At 39.4% G+C, this 25,915-nt stretch overlaps 1 protein-coding gene across 1 annotated transcript in view; it reads left to right on the top strand.

Annotated features, from left to right (window-relative positions):
- man1a1 (mannosidase, alpha, class 1A, member 1) overlaps positions 1-25,915 on the top strand; it is a 163,398-nt gene that overhangs the window by 21,238 nt on the left and 116,245 nt on the right. The window contains exon 2 of the mRNA XM_030721174.1: positions 19,868-19,964. Within this exon, the coding sequence (XP_030577034.1) occupies positions 19,868-19,964 (97 nt within the window). The remainder of the gene's footprint in view (positions 1-19,867; positions 19,965-25,915) is intronic.

Here is a 25,915-nt window from a genome sequence, read left to right as displayed (position 1 = left end):
TCAGCAGTCGGCAACCCCGCACTGTAACTTTATGTGGCCTGCCACTTCGTGGCTGAGCTGCTGTGGTTCCCAAATGCTTCCAGCTTGGAGCAATACCACTTATGGTTAATTGTGGAATATCTAGAAGGGAAGAAATTTCATGAACTGACTTGTTGCAATAATGGCGTCCAATTACAATACCACATTCATAATCAATGAGCTCTTTAGAACGACCCATTCACACAAGTGGTTGTAAAAGCAGACTGCATGGCTGTGTTTGATTTTATACAACTGTGGCAAGGGGACTGAAAATACCTGAATTCAGTGATTGAGAGGTTTGTCTAGATAATATATTTTTTTACTCTTATTGAGCACTCAACGCTTTTACAAGCCATATATACCTACATATACCCACTCATCCACACATTCATACAGTGTTTTAGTCTATGCTTTCACATGCTTTTTACCTGTTGCATGCACACTTACGTCGATGGATGAGTCAGGGGGAATTTATGGGTCATTATCTTAAGGTACCTTCTGAGCTACAGCTCAACTGGCTGCCTTTTCTGTAACCTCAGTAAACATTTTCCTGATGAGTTTGTGGGCTCATTCAGAAGGTTCAAGTCTTACGAAAGACACCAGTGATGTTGATTTTGTGAATTACGGTCCTTGCGCAGCGGCTACACCCTTCTTTTATAAGCAGTCTATGAAAACAACCAGGATCTGTATTTAATTTGCACACAAAATCCAACAAAAATTATATTCAGATTTCTACAAGTGGCTGAAATCCATTCATAGAAAGTGCTACAGTCCTGCATAAAAGCTGATTCACACAGCCACTTCTGCCATTCTGGGAGAGGAAAGATTAGGACAGAGATGTTTTACAGAAAAGGAAAAAAGGATTTGGGATGGTCATATCCCAGCACCGCTCTAATAGTTACAAATGGAAGACTTTTAAACCGTTTTAGCTGGCTAAAGAAAATGTATTGGATTACTGCCCAGATAGTGCAGTAGAGGGATTTGTGGGTTTCCTACTGGGACCTTTACTGGACAGTTTCTCCTGAAGTTTATCTTCATGTCGGGGCGAAAATGTATTCAGAGAAAAAGGCTTGTTGTTTTTTGTTGTGGGAATTAATAAATTGTTTCTGTTTTGAGTGCAGCACCTTTGCAACCACATTGTTTACAACCTCTGGAAAACTTTCAGTTCAAAACTACGCACATGTTTTACAAAGGGTCTGAACACTGCTAGGTTAATGTATCAGGTAGAAATAAGGTACCAGAACAGTGAAAATGAGCTGTTTTTACTTTAGTGGTTAAAGAAATAAAAGCTTCAGCTACAAGGTTGTATGAATTTTAAAAAGTAAAACCTATTTTCCTCACTCTTTTTAGGAAACTATGTACCACATCCAGCCTTTAATGGGATATTCAGTAGGCTCCACTTGAATGGTCAGGTTTTAATCATTGCATCTTACATAGTTGTAACTGTGCAGTAATTATGGCTGGGCCTTTCCAGGTAATTTCAGGTAATAAATTTGCCTAAAAGATTAGAAAATGCTATGGCAACCCCTTTTTAATGGGAAGTTTAATTGCTCTGGAGTGGTGCGGATTTAATTTGGTCTTCTTTATAGTGGAGGCATGGTCTAATTATTACATTATCACAAGTCTTAGTGAATGTAAGAAGAAGAACAGCATCAATTACATAAAATGGAATGAGTTTCGTTTAGGAGCTCAGAGCTCCTAAACGAAACTCACTGTCTTCAACCATCCCAATAAATTGCCCTCATTTATTGGGATGGTTGAAGACAGTGAGTCTCTACTGAGATGCATCAGAAATGCAAAATTGTAGTTTCCAGCTTCTCCAGTTTGAATATACAATGTTTGTATATTGTGATTGTGATGAGCTCCTTTGACTTTTTTTTTTTTTAATTTTAAACTGAATTAGGTAATCTATTGATAATTAAGATGTACAGTAGCTTCTGGCCTTGAAAGTGAAGCCAGTGCAGACACACCTCCAGCCTGCATTCTTTTTATTGGCCAGGTGGTGCTGACTGTCCTGTTTTCAAAACGACATCATATTCTGTGGAATTCTTTGGGAAAACAGCCCGCTCCTCCCTTGGCTTTATGACTTTAGTTGTTAGTTGCAAGTCTTGCTAAGCCCAGTATGATGTTCATTTTGTTATTGTTATCGTTGGCATTGGAGCCAAAAAAGGAGGATAAATCCAGATTTGCTTTAGGAGGGAGCCTACTTGTGGGGCCCTCGATTTCTCAGTCAGACCCACTCGTGTCTGGTTTCAAACACCAAGTTGGTGATGAGGAAAACACTTAGCTTGAGACTTCAACCCTTCAACCCTACAGTGAGAGTGGCTGCGTCATTCCACATCCGAGGTGATTGCACACACTCAGTCTAATGTCCCAGAAGCACCTCTCGCTTCATGATGCTAAAAATAGTGCCATGACCTTTTTTAAAAATATTTTTAATTATTATTTTATTAATTGAAGCTGCACAAAGCAGATTAGAATGGCAGGAAGTGAGACACAGGAACCTGGTCAATTTTCAATATAAAAGTCCCCATACAGACAACCCACTTCTGAGACACTCCCACAATGATTTGACACCTTGCAGCAGATGTACTCAGTGTATTCCTGGGAGCTCACAAACCAATAGGTAACATAATGATGGTTATGTCCATATTTTACAGCCCTGCACTGTGTGAGTGTACATGGAGTTAAGTGGAACGCATCGGTTTAAGAGTTGCAGTAATTTGTTCCCACTTCAACCCTAGTTACCAGTCCAGCTGATTAATTGTCCAGTGTCATTGTTGATGTCATAGAAGTGTTTGAAAGCGTGTTTAGTAAAAAGGTTAAAGCCATAATAATGTGGCAGAGGAGACGAAAAGCTTTTTAATTTGTTTCTGTCAAATGGCCAAAATGGTCCATTTCCAGATTTTCCCCTCAAATCAGCCAATTCGGTTTCCAAATGTTATTCTCCGTTCTGCTGGCCCAAGCCATTTCAATGAGTGTATTTTCTGGCGTCCTCTGTCGTTCAGTTCTCATCTCTGCCAACCTGTTAAACAGATGAGTGATGAGCTCAAACTCGGCTGCCTCCTGCCTTCTCTCCCGCCTGTTTGTGCTGAAGTGGGCAGTGGATATAATGGAGGGCAGCAGAGAAAAATCAATTTGCCTTTCACAAAGTCTTCATTAGTTTGCCTTTCATCACACCCTGGGTCAAACCCAGTTGGGCTGCTTCCTACAACCTAGAGAAAGGTTGAGTCAGACTCTATGTGCAGGTCTACTGATACAGCTACGCACAGCCAACCGCTCCACCGGGAGTTTTGAAAGGAAGTGTTTAGTGTCAGCGGTACGGTGGCAGAGTCGGTGAAATAAAAACTGTTTGATAATGCGCACATCTGAACATGTTACATTTTATTGTCTAGAAAAAAGTTGCCAGAATAGAAAATCTGGCATCTAGTTCAAATTCCTTTCCCATCCAACTCCGGATTATTCATGATACACGTTTTGAGCCGATGTGTTGTCCGTCTTCTCTCTTGATCAAATATATCAGGGTTATTCCTGCGTGTAAGGAGATGTTGGCCTTCTACCAAAAACACAGGGATTGTACTAAATATTTTTAAACCACTTTCTTGAATTGCAGCACAGCCAATAACTGTCACAGTAATTTTAAAAGTGGATACAAGCACCAAATTTTTGTCCCCATTATTTAAACACACACACACACACACACACACACACACACACACACACACACACACACATACACACACACACACACACACACACACAAAAAAAAAATTGGCCACTTAAATTTTCCAAGATGTTCATCATTTCCAGCTCATCAAACACATGTTTTAGTACAGAATTTCAGTCATTGATCAGTTTAAGAGGTTTTATTCTTGATTTTAGTGTTCTTGGAGTAGTCAAAAGTACAGGTTAAAAAAATCCTCGTGTTTAACAAATAAAAACCCCAAAAAGTATATTGTATGAATGCAGAAGGGTGAGTGCCAAGAGTCTACTTTGGAGATATGGCTGAATCAATAAAAATCAGTAAAATCATTCAAACAAGCAAATGTGTTTATCTAAAAAATAAATAAAAAAAAAAAATTCTGTTTTTTTACTGATAGTTGATGGCTATCTCAACAATGGAAATGACCATCTTGAATTTTCAGACAGCGGTTGAGATTTGTCAAAATATAGCCATAAAACTATTTATGTACCAATTCTGGTACCTGTATCCACTTTCCAAATATTTCCCTGAAGGATGAAGTCATCCAGTGTACTCGTAAGGCTTCATTTAATTGAACAGGAAAATGTTTGAACTTCTTTATATATATAACTCAGTTTGTCATGTAATCAGATCACCAAGACTTTAATGTTTATGTTTTATGGTAACATGTTTTGTTGGTGATAATTGTGCTTGCACTGTTATTTAATGTCAGATCCAGGTTTTTAACCAGTCAGTCACAGATATAGATTTTCTCCCTCTCCTCAATTTCATCCTCTCCCCTCTTCTGTGGACTGCCGTTGGCTAGTATTGATTAGTGTGTAATGTTGCTTTGTAGGTAGGCTTGGTCTGTTGGCCGTATTATCAGCACCGTTAACCGCCAATCAGGCTATTGGAAGCAATGCATTTATGGTCATGCTCCAAAGGTTTCAGGGGAAAAAACACAGGATATAGTTAAATATTTGATAAGCTGTCTGCAAATGGTACCAAATGTTGTGGGTTTTATTTGTTTAAGAACATCAATAATTGCTTTCAGTGAAAATAGCCATTAACAGGAGGAAAGTAGGAATTTTCTCACTTATATTAATGTTTGTGAAATGTCATTTATGTGGTGCTTGCAGGCCTGGCTTGAAGATTTAATTTTAACAACCATCAAATAACCCACTCAGATTTTCTCATTCTTCTTTTATTGTTTTGTTATTCAACCGGTATTGTTGTTTAGGATATATTTGTTAGTGCTGTTATTATTTTATTTTAACCCTCAGTTTTTTTAGAATAGCCGTGTGTTTGGTAGTATTTTGAAAAAAAAAATGACTCCTGATCACTGAAGTACTTCTTGAAAGAAGACCTGTTTTATTTTCCCGGGAAGATCTGACAGGATAATTTTTTTGTCTCTAACTGAGGAGCGTTTCTTTTAAAATGCAGAAAAAAACCCCTCTGAACCCTGACCCTGGGTTCTAGCTAGAAATTATTTTTAGCCCAGCTTGCATGTGTGTTGGGGGGGCTAATTAGCGTTAGCTTGCTAATGGTAAATACTGTGGCAGCTTGCTAATTCAGTGACTGTAAACAGTTGGATAATTTTATTTCCTTATTATTATTAATATTTCCTCTACTTCCCTCTTCAGTTGCTATTTTGCCCCACAAAATCAAGCGTGAACAGGATCTTTGCGTGCATATTGTGACTGAAACTAGCTGTGCCCAATGGTAGATTGCAAATTGCGGTGAAATAATACAATAGTGCAGCGATCTAGCCATCCATCCATCCATTCAGTGTGGTAGCAGCGACAGGGTGGTGTGTACGGAGTGTGTGGGGTGCTTGCCCGCTTGCTAATTGCAGTGATAGAACAGTTCCAATAGATGGCGAACCGATGAAAGTCTCAGCCCGGAGTACGGCGACCTCAGCATGGCGCAGCGCGGACGATCAACCGCTGGCTAGAACCCTGTTATCCATTCAACAGAGATGATTAGATACTGTGTCAGACTGTGCTGTTCATTACTGACAAAGGTTTTTTCTTTGTTTTGATATAGTAATATCACAAAAGTGTCTTACAGAAACATGAGTTTGACATGAAACTCCTCAGCGATGTTGTGGCTGCCTCTGCTTCATTTCAGCTCTGATGGTGCTTGTGATTGTGTTGGGAATAAAGTATTAAACCCAGCTTTTTGCCAGCAGACTGTGAGGAAGCGACACAAGACCCATACAGTATATAATACTTTGAAACTTAACTGCTTTGGAAATTCCCTCCTGATCGCTAAAGACCCAGGTCCCAAGAGAAGGATTTCATCCTGGGTTTCTGAGCGATGAGAACATGAGAGGAAATGGGGTGGAAAAATGGTGAGGTGGGGGCGACAGCAGTGTCAGGGATTTGTGGGCTGTATCGTCTGATAAACTCCATTGGCACAAAAGGAATTGTGGCTTTCAACTAAGTCAGCGAATGTGGGAATTGTCCTGGGAATAGTATGCTGATCTGAGTGACACAGCTCTCTTGTCCTTAGGGCTAATTGCATATGCATTTGTGCTTTGTTACTGCTATGAAACCAGAACTCTGACAACAAAAACCTGTCAAAGTCACGGTTACTGTCCTATATCTCAGGCTTAATTATGATACAGCAAATACAAGAGGGAAGCATCTCTCTTGTCATACTTAACGTTTACAATTTTTCGCTGCCAGCCGCTTCTTTGAAAATGCCAAATCATGCTCATTGTCAAGTCTGAGATGTGCACGAGTTGATATCAGCTGAAGTCATCGTAGTTCAGGGTGTTGGAGTTTTTTATGGCAGTGCTGGATTTTGGCTGCAAGAACTCTAACTGACATCTTTGCCCTGTGGTGGTGGTGAAAGTTAAATTGTTTTGATCGAGCATCCCAAGTTCTAAAAGTTTGGAACATGAAGTTCACTGTGTGTATAGATGTCCTTCTTATCACTGTGAGGGTTGAGCCAGAAAATCTCAGGGATTAATGATGCTGAGGGAGATGCTAATAGGTTGCCACTCAAGACAATATTTGGCTAGTGGAGGTGGTTTGTATTGTCTGAAGAATTTTAAGAAATATGAAGCTATCTATTGTTTTTTACCAAATGTTATACAGTACGTACGCTTGACGTCACTGTTCCTCCACTAATGCAGCCACTGATTTTTCAATCATTTCTGATAAACCAACCTGCATAAATTAACATGCTTTACAGCTTAAAACAGATTATCTTGCAAATGCATTTCTGTGAAATGATGGATAACTTTCATGACAATAAAAATGGCACGTTATGCTTACTGTGGACAAAACTACAGATAGAAGTGATGTTTTACAAATTGATTTTTTTTTAAGAATCAGTCATTGTCATAATAAAATTATATGCAGTCCCATCTAATAATAAATAAATAAATAAACAGTATAAAACTGTGTAATAAATAAATATGTGTGTGTTTGTGTGCTTGAGTCATTTCCATGGCATAGTGGAAGCAAATGTCTGCCTTGAAGGCAAGAACACATGCTGAAACAAAATCAAAAACACTGCAGCATGTTGGGAAATTGTCATCAGTTATATGAAAATATGATTTATAGGCAAAGAGTAGAACAATCCAAAAACACTTGAATGATCCTTCACGCCTTGAGGAACAAATGTCTAACTGCTACTTGTCACCATCTTTTACTACTTCACACAGAAGGCCAAATTTTGTTGCGTTCATGGCGCCTTTGTTTCCTTCGTGCTTGGTTCCTCATTAGCATTTTGTGTCACAGGCTTTCACTTTGGTTTGATTATTTTTTAGTTTCTCTGCCACACTGGAGTGAGAAGTCTGCTCCTGTATTTCACCTATTAAACTGCAGCTCTGTGAGGAAATTGCTGCACCTGGGTTACTGGCCATTATATTTGTGATGCTAATTAGTTCGTCTTGCATTCATTTCCATGTCATACATGCATAAATAAATATTGAAAACACACTGGTTGCACAAAAGGTAGCCTCAACTTCTTTTGTGCTGTGCCTGAATGACGGTGTTTAAATCATGGTCAGTGTGACCCACCAAACTATTAGCTGGGGTAATGGCTTCATTGTATTGTATTTAGGTGTGCTACTTGCATGGTCTTAGTGCTGTGAGCTTTACCAGCTCCATCTTTTATTCTGCCCCCCCCCCCCAGGTTCTTCGCCTCTTGAAATTTCTGTGGCCCTTTTTTCATGTTTCCAACATAATGATTTCCTTCACCAGCCTCTCTGTACGAGGGTACAATGGTTCATACAGGCCTACAACATCCTCTCTAATAAACAAGGTTTAATAAATAAATAAATAAAGTTCAGTGTGCAGATTCATAAAACGTGAAAGCCTTTTTGACCGATCTCCTGTTCGAGATAAGGTCATCTCCTCGTGCATGTCCAGTCAGCTTCAAGCAGGGCTGCTGTTTTTAGCTCGCTCCCTGGAAGGCCCTCTCTGACCTCTTGCTCCGTGCGCTCAAACAAGTGCAGAGTGCAAATATCAACCTTTGTTTCAAACCAACACAGATTCAATGCAGAGAATCATTGCTCATTGCTCGGTAGTTTCCAGAGTTTATTAGGAGAATCCACAGTTTCCTGCATGATGACAGCGTGTCAGGTGAAGGGCAGGATCTGGAGCATGCTCATCACTTACTTCAACATTCATCGGTCCCTCAGGGCACCATCGCAGACTTTGTGCCATTTGTGCCAGTGTGCAGTCTTGTGCCGACACAGAGTTGTTTTTTTAATTTATTTATTTTGCCACACTAAAACATTGCTTGCCTCACTCACCAGATTTTCCTCCTTTGACTTGAAGTTGAAGCATCACTGTTCACCCAGTGGAAGAGATGCAGCGCACATTGTAGAGACTTAAGTTCAAGGCATTTCGAAGCAGTGATCTTAAAATAGCCTTGCTGAGAATACCATCTAGAACACGAGATCAGCCAAGTTTATATAATTTTAAATACTTTTTAAATTTAGGTTCACTCCTCAGACCTTTTGGTCACACCTCATGTTTGCATCCTGGGAGTTGAGCATATATCAGATGCTTCACGTGTCTCTCTGTCCATCTTTCTCTGCCTCTGAAATTCATAAACACTCATGGTATGTGGCATGTTCTGCATCTCTTAATGTGACCTAGCTGCAGTGGCTGTCTGGGCTCAAAGATGGAGCTGAGAGAGAGATGCAGTAATTTTTTTGCACACAGTTTCTTATATCCTCAATCTGAGAGAGGGGGTGGATAACAAACAGATCCCCAGTAAACACCCCGTAGCCTGATGTGAAAAGCGAGTGTTTCAACAGCTCTGTAGTACTTGACCAAACTTTGATGTTCTTCTCTGCTTTTGTCTCGTTGCTTTTTGCGCTGTTTTTCGGAATTTATGCCGTTTTTCTTTTTCTTCTTTCTCATCTCATCCCCCTCACCTTGCATCCCTACATGCCTGTTAAGTCATAAATATTTGTTCTTATAAGCCCCCCCTGCACACTGAGGAGGAAAAAGAAACTGATAGATATCTGTTTCTGTGAGAGGTAAACAGGAAGTCACATATTTAATGTAACAAAAGGAAATTGTATCAGATTTCTGGGTAAGCGCACGTTCGTGCCTGCTTATGTATTCTGTGGCTATGATCGACTGCTACCAGTTGTCTGGCTTCCGCTCATATTTCCTGAAATTTGTTGGCTTGTAAAAGAGATAATTGGGCAGGAAATGTTGATCTGAAAATGCTCGTAGTAGCAGTTTCATGCCCACCCAAAGCAGCAAGGATTTATTGTGCTGTGATTAGAAAACAGCACAAATGCCATATAGTTTGGCAGCACCTAAAGCCAAGAGCCCAGCAATCTTAGATTTTTGGAGCAGGTGCTGATTGAGTTCAAGGAGTAGCAATACATAAATAACTAATAAAAATAAATAGTAAAAACAACTCTTATTTTTATCGTTTTTTGGTTATCAAGTCTGCGGCTCAAGCCTTTGCAGCAGTAAATCTTGCTGCTCTGCGTCTCTTAGCCATGGTTCACTGCAAAACATTGCAATATAGTGATTAGAGGTGGAAAATTACAATAAAATTAAAGCCTATAATGTTTTTTTAAAAAAACAAAAAACAGTTTGTATGGCTGCAACTTTAACCATGTCTCCATTGTAAAACAGATTTGATCCCAATGGGACTTCCTGATTAAATTAAGGCAAATAAAAACTATTTCCAAGGTCATAAATGACACCACTTAACTTTCAGTTACCCGTGCCACACTAATGACCCAAGTCTTTAAAAAAAAAAAAAAAACTATGAAAGGTTGTAGGAGAAGCATAAAGATTAATTCTGGACCCCACTTGGTCACTTGAAGCTTAGAAAAAAGTGTTGCGTTTTTTGCACTTTCTTTTCTTTCAGTCATTGTGTGAAGTATATTGTGTTATTCCTACAGTCAGCTATTCTCTCTCTGTGCTTGTTGTGTGAGACAATAAAAAGAAACGCTGTCATTATCTCTTTGGGATGGAAACGAGTAAACAGTCGAGCGTCTGCACGTCACCCCGTGCTCAGTGTTTGATAAGTTTGGAAGGGAGAATTTGTTTGTGTCCTCATACAGTGGGGTTTTCTGATGTCCTTATCTACCCAAGAACCATCACGTCACCTGGGTTTCTGTCTCTGAGCCCCTCTCTGATCTCACATACACACTCGCTCTCTTTTGAACGAGCCACCTGTTACAGGGCGTTGGCACAAGTGTCTCCACAGAGAGAGGCTGTCGGAGGATTCGGTTTCAGCTTCTTTTTCACCACAGCAGCCCGGTGGGAGCGCACACACGCACACACACGCACCCCTTTCACCTTCCTGTTTTACACACATTCCCTCGGTTACAGACTACTAAAGAGACCCTAGAGCAAAGAGGGTCATTAACCCCATATCGTTGCACAGCAGTTAATGATTTCCCACAAAGTGTGTGTACAAATAGATGTAAAATACACACACTGGTTCAATGCCAGGTTTTTATCTGGGGACATTTAAACAAGGCCTCCATGGACTTCTGCACCCCATTGCTCACCTGTAGCAGCCTGCCACACGGTTGTGTTATTATGACTTAATGCCAGTGAAATGCTGTTTGTCATGCTGCCCAGTAAGCACCTGTCACACTTGGAAAAAGCTCCTCTTTTAAGGTGTCACCCAAAGTCCAATTTTTCCATTAGAGAGTTCCTTTCGAGAACTTGGTGCCTACTTTGATGGGCTGTCCTTATTGCTCTTAAGGTGAGAGTCTTTCTGGTGAAGGACTTTTGGAAAATGCTTCCTTTTTACCTTTGAAGTTGTTAAACTTGAATTTAAAAAAAAATAACCAGAGATTGGTTTTAAAATATAAAAATTTAAAGTCTTCTAGCCGGTGAACTGAGATCTAGTCACATCATTTGTTTGCCTCAAATTGGACTTGAGTTGTTTAACTCGCCCAAAAGTTGTTTTCTATGTTGCTGTCATTGTTAAAAGCAATGTGAAAATCCCTTTGTAAAATTAGCTGTAAGAACTGCATTAGCAGGATTTAGCACACGTTTATACATGTGTTATTATGATGATGATGACGATGATGATGCTAACTCCAAATAGAATTTGAAGTTTGATTGATACGGTGCATCCCTACTTTAATCTCCATGCTTTCCTCTTATTGTCATGGTCATTCTTGTGAGCTTTGTATTTTTTTCGTAACCTTAGTTTCTGGTATTGCCTTCATGTTCCTCAGTATTTTTCCTCTTCTGTGTTCTTCCTGCCCTGTTTGCATCTTTCTGGTTGCCTGCATCGGTAGCTCTTTTGTGCCTCTTTCTGTTTATTTTGAAGGTTACTTGCTCATGTGGCTTTGTGTGTTATCACTTTCCACCTTTGTTCCTTTTCTAGCCCTCATTATGTTGTCTTATTTCCTTCCCCTGAAGCCTATTACGTCAGTCTGTGCCTTTGTCACATCTTCCTCTGGTTCCCATGTCTATTTTTGCAGTTTTCTCCTGTACTTTTTTGGTTTATACTTCTTTTCTTTAATTAGGTTATTTAGTGTTTTCCTGCCATCATGTTACGCTCCTTTTTATTATCAGGTGTTAGTGCCTTTTTGTTTGACTTCAGTGTGTGCAAATCAGATCCCAATCTGTTTGAAAGCCAAATGACCAGAAGAGAAAATGGCCACACGTCCTGTCGGCATTGCCTGACAATCCCCTGTAAATTTAAGTACTCATGAGTAAGTTTTTAGAAGGTTGAAGTGGAGAATGGGGAGTGGACGTTGAAGGAATTTAAATAATAAGTGTGTGTGCTGCTGCTTAAGCCTTTAGGTTTCTGCCTGTTCGTTTATCGACAGGAACGACACAAAACAGGAATAAGGAGTCCAATCATTAATTTAATAAAGCCATTTCAAACAGTTCAGATATCTGGGTCAGACTGCATGCCATGAGATGGCATGAAGTACTGGCACATTCTAATTCAACTTACAGTTTCATATAGTCACAGCATATCAGTCTTGATTACATCATTTACAAAACAGAATGTGGAAAACAGAAATTCAACAACAGGGTGACCTCGAAGTCTCCACTTCTATCATTGTGTAGTCTTCATCAGTGTGGCTCATTGTACAGTCAGAATACAAAGCTCACGATGACACGGAACATAATAAGCTTCTGTATTTTTAATCAGTTATGTTATTTTCCAGACAAATTTCTCAGGGAAGTAAATGTATGTAAGATATATATGTGGCATATACCATGAATAATACAACAACATTCAGCAGGGTGCCATAATGATAATAATTTGAAATAAAAGTCAGATCTTTTGAGCTCCTGGCAGAATTTAAGAATTGCACATAAAAATTGAGTTTGAACTTTGGAAAGCACAGGCAGTGACCGAATTATGTTCTGCACATGTACAAGAACCAGCGTTAAGTTTGGGGGAATCATTGCGTGTTTTGTGTTTGCAGTTCCTGCTGGTGGTGTTGTCATGCTGACACTAATTCTCCTTCATTAGTTGTCCTGCTGACAGGAAACCGTTAAAGAGGCAAGGTTCTGGCTCTGTGTGTGGCTCTGTGGATTTGTGCTTGTATTATATCAGTGAACACAGCACAAATATTGAGGCAAATCAATAGGCAGAGGGGGTGGGGGTGGGGGTGGGGTGGAGAATAAGAATGAATTGAGGAGCAAAAGAAAGAGGAGGTGATTGTTGGCACTTTTTTTTTTTTTTTTTTTTGTAGAAAACAGTCTCATTTTTGGTTGCTGTGTGTCTGTGTGTGTCTGTCTGTCTGCATACTCTCAACAAGACCAGGTGTGTTTATACTTCGGATCTTCTAACTAGATTGGACTTGATGTTATCCACAGAAAACCACTGCACCTTAAACACAGAGCAAATTAGCATGGAGCTGGTGTGTGTGTCTGAAATAGCTTCACCCACCAGATCCACCGGTCAGCCTCAAAAATCCCAGGCAGTTAATCCAATTAGACTCAACACATAGGGATCCTGGACATTTAATCCAATAAGAGTCAACACACAGGAATGTTTTAGTGTGAGCTACTATGTGAGGCACACGGTGATTTAGAGCACTGCTGGACTGTTAGTGGACTGTAGTTTGGCATTATTTGCCCAAATTTTACAGTCATGAGAGTTTATAGTCGTGATAATGTGGTTCCGGATGTCTCAATTTCACTTCAATCCCATCCTCTTTTCCTGCTTTTGTTATTACAGCAAATCTTCAGTTAAACAGCTCTTCCTTGTGTCAACACCAGCAAAAAGCAAAAACAGGGCGAGGGCATGCAGTCTTACTGGAACTCTTACTCACAAAGCTTTCCTTAAAGCACACTGTAAATAAAAACTGTGCATATTTTCTATAATAACATGCTTACAGTACAGACAAAAACTGGGAAAGTGCCAGAAGTCAACAAGTTTCCATTACTGCAGTGTGGTCTCTATACAAAATGCAGACCTTTGCGTGCAAGCAGATGTGTAGATATGTAGTTTTCTACTTTTAATGTACTTAACTGAAAGTTATTTATAGGAAATCAGGCAGAACCAGTACAGTTTTCAGCGGCTCAAACAAAAGCGACATTGGACTAAAGCTGTAATGTAAAGTAGACAAGCCTTTAATTCATAACAAATGGCCTGTCTGAGGTCATACACTTTGCATGCAGAGGACCAAAATGGCTATATCAGGTGTATTAACATACTGTGATCCTAATAACAAGAGCAAGGAAGGTTTCATCATAATGACACAGCCAGACTGACTGAAAGATGGCTGTAGTCACCGTGATGGTTTTTGCATTTTAAAGCCTCAGTGTTATCAGTTTGGCTGCCGCCATGTTAGTTTTGTGGAGCCAGGAGTTACAGTATTTGTATGAGAGAGAGAGTGGAGTGCTAAGTTAGCAGCTAACATCAAGCTTAGTTTAGCTTGGTTTGCTTAGCTGCATCCTTAATCCGCACAGGTGCAGCACGTAGACATGTTTATCTGCAAAGTAATAAACTAGAGATCACTTGATCTGTCTGTACTACATAGACAACCATGTTATTTTTCAGATGATTTTCTTAAAAGGATGTTTTTGCAATAGTGATGGTGATTCTTCTAGATTTGCCTTTATTTTCTGACAGCTACCAGAGTGACTGGATGCTTGTGAGTAGTTTAGGGCCAAACAAATCATGAAAGAGAATTGAACTAACCAAAATATTAGAATAGCATTTCAGTGCTGTGCTATATAGTGAATAAAACTGAAACAACAGCAAAAGAAGCCTTTGGTTATACGTTAGCTCACATAAAACCCTGGGATCAGTTCTAATACTGATCATGTGGCGAGAAACAAGTGTGTTTGAGTGGATCTTTTAATGTGACATGCATATAGGAGCAGTAATTAGCAGCTTCAGTAGCTTTAATTAGGGGGTTTAAATGGAGCACGGCTATCGCCGCACGTCCTTTAGATGTGCGTGGGAGATGGTATCAACATGAAGTGCCATTTGTTCTGTGTTTGTGTCTGCTTAAAAGAAGATGTGATAGATCATCATTTTCATGAGATAAGCTACCTATACTTGGACCAGCTTAAAATATATGATTAAATAAGACACTACGTGAATGTAGCATACTTGAGTGAGAGATGCACATGGAGCATATGAGACGAGATGAGTGTAACGCTAATTAGGCTGCCTCTATTCCAGCATACTATGGCATATTTTCCCATGCAGCGCTCTCTAATAACCAGTTGTTCTGTGGAAAAAGCTTTAAATCAGAGGCTATTCATGCACAAGCCTCTTCATCCTGCATGATGTAACCCGTCTAAGGCTCGAACTGAAACGTTGTCAGTCATCCTAACCATAATGCATAAAAGAATGAAAGCAGAGTTTTATTCCTCTTCTGCAGTGCCTCAGCTCTTGTGGTTGTGGGTATCAGTGTGCTTTTAAATCATCACAAAAGCACAGATGTTTGTTTTTTTGGAGGGGTGCGGGGGGGTAAACTGATGACAATAAGTAATTTTTGCTCATGTGACACTTAGTACTTTTCTGTAATACAGCATGGCATTAGCTAGTATGACCCTTAAAAAGGTATCAAGTTAAATGCTGTTTGATTCTAAAGTAGTTTTGGAAGGTCTTCATTTTTCAGAAAAGCTTCTTCGACTGCAATCTGTTAGAAGATACCAATTAGCAGGAGTGCTTTTTGCAGTATTTTCAGGCTTTTGACTGACAAAAACAGTAATTTAAAGGTTCCAAGAACTTATAATAAGCTCTTTCTCGCTTTTCTAGCCATGGTTGCATCAGCCCAATATATCTGCAATATATTGACTGACAAAGTGGCATTTACTGATGTCACTATCCAATATATATATATCCGTTTTGTCGCATCTGTTTTGCACTGTTTTACATTGCTTTTAATAAAAATGTTTTTTTTTACTTAAATATATAGATTGTAGTTAATCCATTAGTCAAAAGAGAAGTAAACAACTGTTATGAGAATTTGTTTTGAATAACAAAATGTCTGCATCGCTTAATGACAGCTGGAGTTGCTTGAATTTAAATGGCTGCTGGTTCTAGTGTTTTACTAAACAAAATGTACTTTAGACAAAGACTATAGTCTTTGTCTAAAGGTGACATATATGTCACCTTGGATCAAATGATTGATTAATTAATAATTGAGAAAGAACTTTTGTTCATTGATTGGTGGTTAAAATAAAATCTCTTGGAGCCCTATTCCCAACCCTTTTCATTCTGGAACTTATTAACCAGATGAAACTAGCAGACTGAAGACAGATTTGTCAGAAATATTCACATTTGTAGGTCTTGTCTTGCTTTTTTTAAAATGTAATGATGTATAATTTCCTGTGTTTTTCTGTTTTACAGAACTTTCTTAAGGCTTCTCTTGGTCTTATGCATGTGTGGGTGCTGGCCTTGAGATAGGTGGTTTTGTTGTAGTGCAGATATCCCTTTTTTTGGCTTCTAGTTTGAAGTCCTGCCTGACCGACTTCCTAAGTGGCTGTCTCGTTTTTTTGACTGTTTTAACGTTGGTTTCCCTGGCAGCCAGTCACACTGACCGAGTGCCTCGTTGACCTGTTGGTTTGCCGCCTGCTGTGGTCGTTTGTGCCCCGTCGTTAAAAGTGATCACACTTAATTGTTGTTACACTCGGTGAGTGTGTGTCCTTGAGTGAGCTAGCTGTCAGTGAGTCAGCAGCAGCAACAGAAGCAGCTCTGTCACGCAGCGCTGTTCACCACACACGCACATGCAAAATGAGTGCACTCATACGTGCGTGCTAGTGAAAGCAGGGTGTGTTGTACAGTAATGCGAAATGAGAGACGGTGCAGGCTGCGCTTCAGCTTCACTGAACCCAAAGTTTGCAGTGCACTATATTTAGGTGTACAAAGATGGCATTGTGCGTGTGGAAGGAGAGTGTGATGTATGCTGTAGATTACAACATAGTAGTGGCCTTTATGTGATGAGTAAATGCAACCACTGACGAGTGTGTATGTGCATGGGAGCAGATTTTCTGTTTCAAGGTGGAGGATAAACGGGGTTTAGTGTGTCTAATCTGGAGTCAGGTTCTAAAAAGATCCGGGACAACGCTGCATAACCTGGATTAGGTGAACAGGTACACGCAGAGCTGGAGGAGGAGCCACACGAGAGACTGAAATCAGTGTTTGGGTGTTAGATTGGAAAGCAGTGTTCATGTTGCTGTTGAGCCTTTCGGCCAGCACTAGATTATAATGAGATGAAACCTCAATGACTCCCGCAGGGGAATCGGGTGGTCTCAACAGCAGATAATGGGACTGAGCGGAGGAAGATGTCCCTTCTCACGGGGAATTGAGCAATGTGTGGATATAGCAGGGACAAGCCAATCAATCAGCCACCAGTCATAACTGGAAGAGAGAATAGCATTAAGTAAAAAGCTGCTTTTCCAGATGATTGATACATGTTTGACTTTGTACTGTTTCTGATTCAAATAAACACACTGTTATTAAAGATTAAATGAAATAAAAAAAAAACATTTAGATATTATGTATGGCATCATTTAACAAGTTATGTTAATACAAACTAATGAATAAGGTAAAAATGGTCTTATTGCTCCTTTAGGTCAGTTGAACACCACCCCTCATGTTGACAGAGTTCCTGCTGATCCTTAAAAGCTCTTGAAGTATAAAGTTTAATTAAAAAAAAAAAAAGTCTTATTTATTTATTTTTTTTAACTTGTGGGAGGTCTTAAATTTTTTGGGTGGCTCTAATAGTAGAGACATGTACAAATACTTTATTAAATATGCATTACTGCATGTAGTTTGTTGTTTTTATAACTGACCTGAGTCAAAAAGTATTGAACTTGGGACAAAGGGATTTAAAACAATGCCAACTTAAGCCTTTTGTGTGTGCTGCTACAGTACTAACAACATCAGGTCCTTTTTTACCACCAACTGATAATGTTGACAATAACAACATTAGTGTTAGTCTTAGTGTTTTGAAATTGGTGCCATTCCTATAAGTCAAACAGCAGCATCCATACTGTTTTAAGGTGTGGTTTCCTGACTAAACCAAAGGTGATGCAGCAGTGCTACAATTAAAATTGTCAAACTGTGGAAATAATATTACGTTTTATTTGTTTTGGTCTTACAGAGGTCATAGAAAAATTTTGATTGTTACAAAGTGTGCAGCTACTGTGGTTGTTTTTTTTTTTTTAGTGATGTGTTTCCTTAATGCATCTGAGATCCATCTAAAAGCATACATGATCATTTCAGATACTCCCTTTATTTAACAGGGGAAAGAGCATAAGTGAGCATCTTCAATAGATACATTGAACTTTGATGCCTACTCAGTCCATTAAGGTTGTAGTTAACCAAAGAAAATGTTGGTTGACTGAAATTGTGCCCACTCTCCAACTAAATTTTTGGTTGCAGGGGAAAATTGCCCATTTTGATGTGAGAGGAGACTTCACAGTTGGAGCCTGTGAAACTTTGGCTCAATATGATATAAAAGCGATATCTGGATATTGATGTGCATACAGTCAAAGTGTCAAAGACAAGCTTTGGCAGAATATCCAAACACACAAACAAGTTAGGATGCAGGAGACCGGTTTGACACTGACCATGATAAAGACAAACATACTTCATTTTATTTGAATGACATGTTCCTCCCTCCCCCACTGAGCAAAAACTCATGAAAGTCAGGTTTGTTTTTATGGCCATATGTAACAGTCTTGGTTCTTTTTCTGTCCTAGTTTACTCTTATTCCACCTGCATTTCTGCCTGGTAACCCGTTTTGTGTTTACATACATTTAATTTTGAGCCAGGTGCTTGTTTTTTTTTTTAGAGACTCACGTGACTAGGATCAATCAAAAAACATTATCTCAGATTGCTGGATGAGGACAAGGGATACAAATGCTGAAAAGTCCCCCATCAATACATCTATTGGTATTCCTTGCATGACTCAGATATCCGGGGACTTCAGAGGCAAAACCTTTCCCATCTGTGGATATCTTCACAGATGCAGCGTTCATTTCCCTTCACAGTGATGGGGAGATTAGACAGGCATAATGGTTGTGTTATGTTACTGACTGTTTCCTGGAAGGAAAGTCGATCTTTTGTGTTCTTTTCTGAAAATGTTATTTCTCAAAATCCTATGAGACATTTACCAGTACAGCAGACTCAGACGTCCGGAGCAGAAACGTTTACTGCAGCATGTTTGTCAAGAATAACAGCATGTGTTGACAAGACATACTATCGCCCTCCTCTGAAGTTTATTCCCTTCTGTATTTATACTCATTCTGCACGTCCAATCAGATAAGACCGACACCAGGTTCTGACACAAATCCCTGGCTGTCTTTTTAAAAATTGATAAAGGGGACACCTCAACAGATAACCTGGATCACCATGTTCTTGCAAGAGGCTCTTGACCTTTGAGACCTCACCAACTAGAAAGATTTGCCCTAAATACAAAAACCTTTTAGAAAGAGAGCCTGGTCAACAAGATCTGACTGAGAGGAAGTGAAGCTCTCAGGGCTTCTGTAGATGAACCTGTGGAAGAATCATTAAGGTTTGCCTGCAGCTGCCTTTGTCCCCTGACAAAGTGCTGTTCGCAGTGTGCAACAGTTTACTGCCGGCTTTGGCTCTCCGGTGCTGACCCTGTGGCTACAATGGACGAGAGGCTTCAAAGTCCAAAGCTCCCGAGTCAGGGAGTAAGTCACTGCCTGTCCCACACTAACCCAACATCCTTTTTTCTTTTATTTGCTTTTTTAAACTTTAGGGAAATCCCCCAAAATAAAAATATCTTCTTTTTTTTAAGTCCAATAAGTGCATGATGAATAATCACAGTAAACAACACACATTACAGTATTCAGCAAAACAACAGTGATTGGGAATTTTTTTTTTTTCCTCTATGTAATAATTTTCCCAGCCTTCAGTGACATTAAACTGAATAACTTGCTTTGTCAGCTTGAGCTTTGAAAATATTTTTGAACCTGGGTATTTGTTATCAGTTGGACTTATGTGCAGTATGTACTGTATATTTTTAGAGATCCAGTATTTACATATACTATATATTTTAGGGTAGTTTTAGAAATGCATATTTCACATACAGAGTGATTCACTGACTGGAAAAGCAAACCTCATCACAGTGTTAAAATGATTTGATTCTGTTGTTACAGCTCAGAGTTTATTGTCCCGTTTAACTTCATTTTCATTTCTCATCTTCTCCTCCCTCTTCCCACTCCTCCCCATCCTCTACTTCCATCCTGTCAGATGATGAAGCACGCGTGGGACAGCTACAAGCGCTACGCCTGGGGTTCCAATGAGCTCAGGCCTGTCTCCAAGCAAGGCCACTCTAGCAATCTATTTGGTGAGTGAGAGAGCACGCGCACACACAAACACGCACGATTGATCTCTTGTCCCTGCCACCAGCAGCCTTGGCCTTTAGATTAGCAGCCAAATTGGCCGTCAGTTAGAGTCATCCATCTACACATGCCTCTAAATGTCAGCTTTATCATATATTTATATTCTGTTTGTGCTTCTTGCCAGTTCTCTGTGTCTGTGCTCGTAATGAGTATGGTGATGCTGGGTGTTTTATTCTCTCTTTTTTTCCCTGTCTGTCTGCCTGTCGGTTTGGAAACTAGAATCGCTGCCTCTATGTTGGACGTTTCTCCACAGAGCTGTTTCAGTTTACATCCATGTCTGTCCACACTCGTAATGTATGCAGTGAAGACTATGAAGCAATTAAGTAGGTGGACACCAAAGATTAGTGTCACCAGGTCAGAAGCAGACTGAGTGTGAAATATGTTCAGTCCTCTCTTCTGTTCCACAGTGATAGCGGTAAATAACGGCAAAAATAATGTTTCACAGCGGTCTCTGACCTTTCTTGTGTTAGTCAGTTCAGTTCAGTTTTATTCATATGGCAGTAGTTCATAACAAACATTGTCTCAAGGTGCTTTATTCTAAAAATAAAGACCTAAAATAGAGAGAAAACTCCAACAATCAGATGATCACTTCAGCACTTGGTGACAGTGATTTAAAAAAGAAAAAAGGAAGAACCAGACTCACGGAGGGGCAGCTGTCTGCTTTGACATAAAACGTTATCACTGTACAAATTTATCCTATTAGAATTTGTGTAAAATTCTGTCACAATTAACATATGAGTTTTTGAGATATTGCAAAAATGTTAGATTCAACTCATTGTACGCACAAGGCACACAACAAAATGATCATTTCAGATCACTCATCCAGAGACGAGCTTCTGCAGTCATGCAGCCAGAGACCAGCGCTACCGTTAGGCAGTGTGGTTTAAGTGTCTTGCCCAAGGACACAACACAGCGCAGGGATAGGGGCTTGAACCTGCAACCTTCCAGCTGCAAGGCAAGCGCCTACCCACTGCGCCACTGCCACTCTAAAATGTATCTCTATCACTTTATTCCTGAGTCCAAATGAACACATAATAAAAAAATAGTAGTACCAGTAAATTTATTCATGTAGTGCCTTTCAAGGTGCTTCACCTCACCCCCCCCAAAAACACACACACACACACACACACACACACACACACACACACACACACACACACACACACACACACACACACACACACACGTACAAAACTAAGAAATAAGAATGAAGTGGAACAAAACGCTGCCCAAATGCCAGTTTAAAAAGATGAGTCTTCAGCTGCTTTTTGAATGAGTCCATTGAGCTCGAGGATCGTAGACTGGAGGGCAGAGATTCCCAAAGATTGCAAAGGCTCTGTAACCTTTAGATTCTAGTCTAGATTTGGGGATGGCTAACAAGCCCTGATTAGAAGACCTGAGAGTCCTGGGGGTGACATATCGCTGCAGTCACACAAGTGAAATCCTCGAGGTTTTGACTGTATTTAGCTGGACTCAGGGAAATGCTGCTAAAGTAAGCAAATTAGGTATAGTGGTGCACTCACCACAAATGCAAAGGGAAGTGTCACCTCATGTTACCGATGGTTGGAGATACCAGAATATTAGCCAACAGGTTGAGAGTACAAGAGTACAACTGGAATCAAGTTACAGGTTTTCACACCTTACTGGTCACTCATGTTTCTCCAAGCCCTCTTTTTTTTTGGCTTTCTTTAGGCCATGATACTCCTAGAGTGAAAATCTGATTTTGTGATGCTCTCATTTGCACTTCAGATACACACAAAGCTGGACATGATCTCATTAACAGCTGTGTGATTAATAAATATTTTCAGTGTTATTGTTATCAAGTGAAGGAGAGGCATATGTTGTTTCTGGAGGTGTTTGTACTCCAAGTGTCTGTACACATCATGATTACCTTAATTAATTGTGACTGATTGGATAAATAGGGTGTTTGTGTATTTTTTTTTTTTAAGCTGTACACGAGGCGTATGCCTGTTTATTGTGGGGCCGTTGTGAGCTTTTGAGATGACAGTCCCATGACGGCGGTAGGTGAGCCTGCTGTGCAGATAAGGGGATGACCTTATTTTAGGGCAGAGTCAGCAAATTCTTCAGGCTGTTCTTATCAGATTCGACTTGTGATTCTCTACATGACCTGCTGACAGCTGAAATAAACTAGCCTTAGATAAACCTAACCTGAAGTAACTACCACAATAATAGCCTGACATGGTTTATGATGGATTGTAAGGCTGTTTTAAAATACAGGGAAAAAATATTACCACTGTTAAAAATGAGATGTTTTAAAGAATTTTAGTTGCATTAAAGGCTTTTTCCATTTGCTTTAAATACACTTTCTAAAGAAATTCTATTTCAAATAGACTATTGTCATGAATAATATCACATCACTTGTCTCTAACTGTTTTATCATGTTACATTACAATCACAGGGACGGCGATTATTTCAGTTTTATGCAGAGGATAAAAAGTAAAGTACAATTTTTGGGTTTCTAGCAGTCTTAGTGCAGTTCTACCATCTATTCTTTACTGCATTAACATAAAAATAATTCATAATGTAGAGCTCTTTTTGATAATATCTCTTTCTTTCTGTAACCTAGAGGGAAAAATGAGGTTTCAGAAAGAGCAAAAAAAACAAAAACAATCCCCAGCAGTTAGCTAAAGATTTGTTATTTTGAGATTAATTTACTGCAGGACAGCAAAGATTTGTGTTTATTAAATGGTCAGAAATATCAGAAAAACTGCCTGTATTTCAGTTTAAAATGAGGTAAAACAGACTGAAGTGCCTTTAGTGTATGAGGACCTTTTTTTTTCAGCCAGAAAAAAAAAAATTAAATAAAAACTGAGCTAACATCAGTGGTAAGACAGAGTTGGAATTTGAGTTATTATTGGTAGAAAAAAAATTGATATCACAGCCTTGTTTTGATTTATTTAAGCGTAATTTGACATCTCTGATAGGTAGCCTCACCTTTCTCTCATGAGTGCTCTTTCTACGTTTATCTTCAGAAAGTTGATGGCCACCTTTTTGTGTTCTTTTAGGGAAAAAGGCGAGTTTGGCTTTTCTTTCAGTTTTTGGCTGGAAATCTAAGTCTGAGCATATCAAATGTCGACAGGGCCCTATGGTCTAAATTTTAGATAATATAACTTTAGTTTTTGCCTCAGAAATCTCTTCAAAGTTTTTTTAAGTCCACAGTCAGGAAGATTTGAAGCTAAGTTTTTAATGATTGCCTTCTTATGTTTGAGGAAATTCAATCAACTTTGTGTAAATTTCATCTACTGTTCCATTAACTGGAATTTATCAAATGTAAATGTAGGACTAGGGAGGAAGCTGCTGTGTGAATATTAATTGTTAGATTAGCCTGTTCTGTGCTCAGAGTTGCTCCTTCTATGTGTTTCTCTTTCTCTATCCATCCCTGTGTCTGTGTGATAGAAAAGTAAATAGGTTTTAGTTGGCTGCTCCAGCAGACCCACTTCCATCAGTAAATAAGACAGCTTGGCCCTGGGGCCTTGTCACTGCCTTTTCCAGCTCCTATAGAACATGATGTAGGACGATAATATTAGCCCGACCTGAAATATTATGTAATGAAGCCACACACCTGAGGCTGCTTCCGTGATATATACACTAACTTGGATTGCTGAGTAAAACTAGCCAGAAGAGGTGTCAATTAGAATGAGGACAATGCCCCGTCAATATCAACAAAATGAGCTCAATAAATATCACCGGACCTTTTCCATGTTTTCCTTGAGACAGGATTTAAAGGATTATAAATTACTCATGATTATTCTTTGCCTAATACAACTTAATGTTAATGTACTTTAGTGTGTTGCATAAGCAGGACAGCTGTCAGGGGATAAAAATGAAACTTCCAGTTGCCTGTTTTATTTTGGTGTTCTTCAACTTTCTGGCTCACAAATTGTCACAGCAGTTTTGAACCTAACGGTGGTTAAAACTTCCCAGATTGCCCCATTTATAATAAATAATAGGGTGTATATTAAAGTTTTTGTAATGCTGTTCTGCTCCCAAAATCCACATTAGCCCAACATTTAAAAAACAGTTGAACATTTCAGCTGTTATATTTTGCTCAGTGCTCTCAAATATATAATTCTTCAGCAGTTAAATATGTTCTCTTTAAAACAGTGCGAGCTGATTATGGACAAATAAAATGCTTGATCAGTTTTTGTGCGTTGGGCTCATTTGGGCTAAATGATGTATTTTCAAACAATGAGATTTCCTGGAAAAAGCACATCTTTCTGTGAGGCTGTTCAGTGGAGGAAGGCTGCAGATGGCTTGGTTCTGGGCAAAGTTGGATACGTCTCTTCTGCGGTCACTCCCTGAAGCAACAAAACGCCTTGGTCTCAGGCGCCAGCTGTGCTGTCAGCTGTTTCCTCCAGTTTGGCTAGACGTTGCACCACTTTTGGGATGTATCGCAGTGTTTCTGTCAGTCCCTCAAAAGTCTCCATGTCTAAAGTCTCCTAGTTGAAATTCGTGGCCTCAAATTCATTTCTAAGAAGTGTTTTCTTCACTCTGTAACAAAACTACAAAAGCAATATAAACCAATAACCGCTAATGGAAAATTCACTATTTATCAGAACACACCCAGCCCTCCTATTTCCAAGTGCATAATAAACATTGTTCATGTTATGTTGTTTGTACTGCAGCTCTTCACGTCACTGGAAAAAGCTGTCTCAACTCCTTTCCCTTAAAGGACACCCTGTCAATAAGCCAACTTTCCTTTGATTGGCTGTTTTTTTGCAAATCCCATGAACATCAGGTGGGTGAGCTTTTGTGCTCATATCTGCTCTTACTGACATTATCAAGAGTGGGAAAATTTAGCCTTTAGAACACTCTGTGGCACGAGCTTCTGTCTCAGAGGGATCGCGCGTTCATATGTTGACCTCATTATTTGAAATTTGGCCATGTTTGTTATGAGCCACCACAGTGTATATATGACAGGAAGAAAATAATCTATAATAGGTCCACTTTAAAGATGATTCAGGCAACAATAGATTACGGCATTGCTAAAACTGCCTTTTTTTTCCATCGTTGATGTAGAATAGTTCCTACATTGCATTCAGCATGGTTTTAAAACGTCTTAAATCAGAAGCTCTGGTATTAAAGTAATGCTGACCTTTTATTTTATTGTATAGCAATAACATGACTTTGTAACATGCAGGGGAAAATACGGCTTGGGGGCCTGACGTGGCCTGTGGACTATCTTAATCCTGTCCCCAGTGTCCTAAAACTTCCCACAAAATGAGCATGATTAAGTGATATTTAAAGTGCATACTCTGCTATTTAAAACCTAAAGCACAAGCAAATCAAGCACTCCCTATATTACCACGTGACTATGTGCCAATCACAGCTGCTTCCTCCATCATGCAGGGACCCGTCTGGATGAGTAACTCTACATTAGAAGACAGATGTACAACAAAATTCAAATGTGTGGCACAGCGAGGGAAGAGCTTGTCCCTCGAAGTGGATCATTGTTCATTGTTTGTAAAATAATTTGGATGTAGCAGGAGTGATATTAACCAAGAAGAAATCATATCCAGTGAGTGCTGTAGAATTGTCTGCACTGCAAAGCAACACAAATTAACTTATTCAATTGCCTAAAAAAACACCTCAGACTGCAGTGTAATTAATGAATGAAGGCCAAGAACAACAATGTAGTGATTGCTAATGTGAATTGCCCAACATCAGTCCATTCCATAAAAGCAAGCCTGCACAGCATATCAGCATATCCATTCAGGTCAAAGATGCACTGAAACCACCAACAAATCACATTCCTTTTAGCCAAAGATGTGCCCACTAAACAGTTGGCCAAAGGATATGTTCTTTTTCTTGGAATCTCTGTCCTTTTAGCAGCTGTATCCAAAATGTTTATAAGAATTGTATCATGCATGGAGTT

The sequence above is a fragment of the Archocentrus centrarchus genome, chromosome 24 (assembly GCF_007364275.1).
Source record: "Archocentrus centrarchus isolate MPI-CPG fArcCen1 chromosome 24, fArcCen1, whole genome shotgun sequence".
NCBI classification, from domain to species: Eukaryota; Metazoa; Chordata; class Actinopteri; order Cichliformes; family Cichlidae; genus Archocentrus; species Archocentrus centrarchus.
This window is presented reverse-complemented; position numbering and strand designations above follow the sequence as displayed.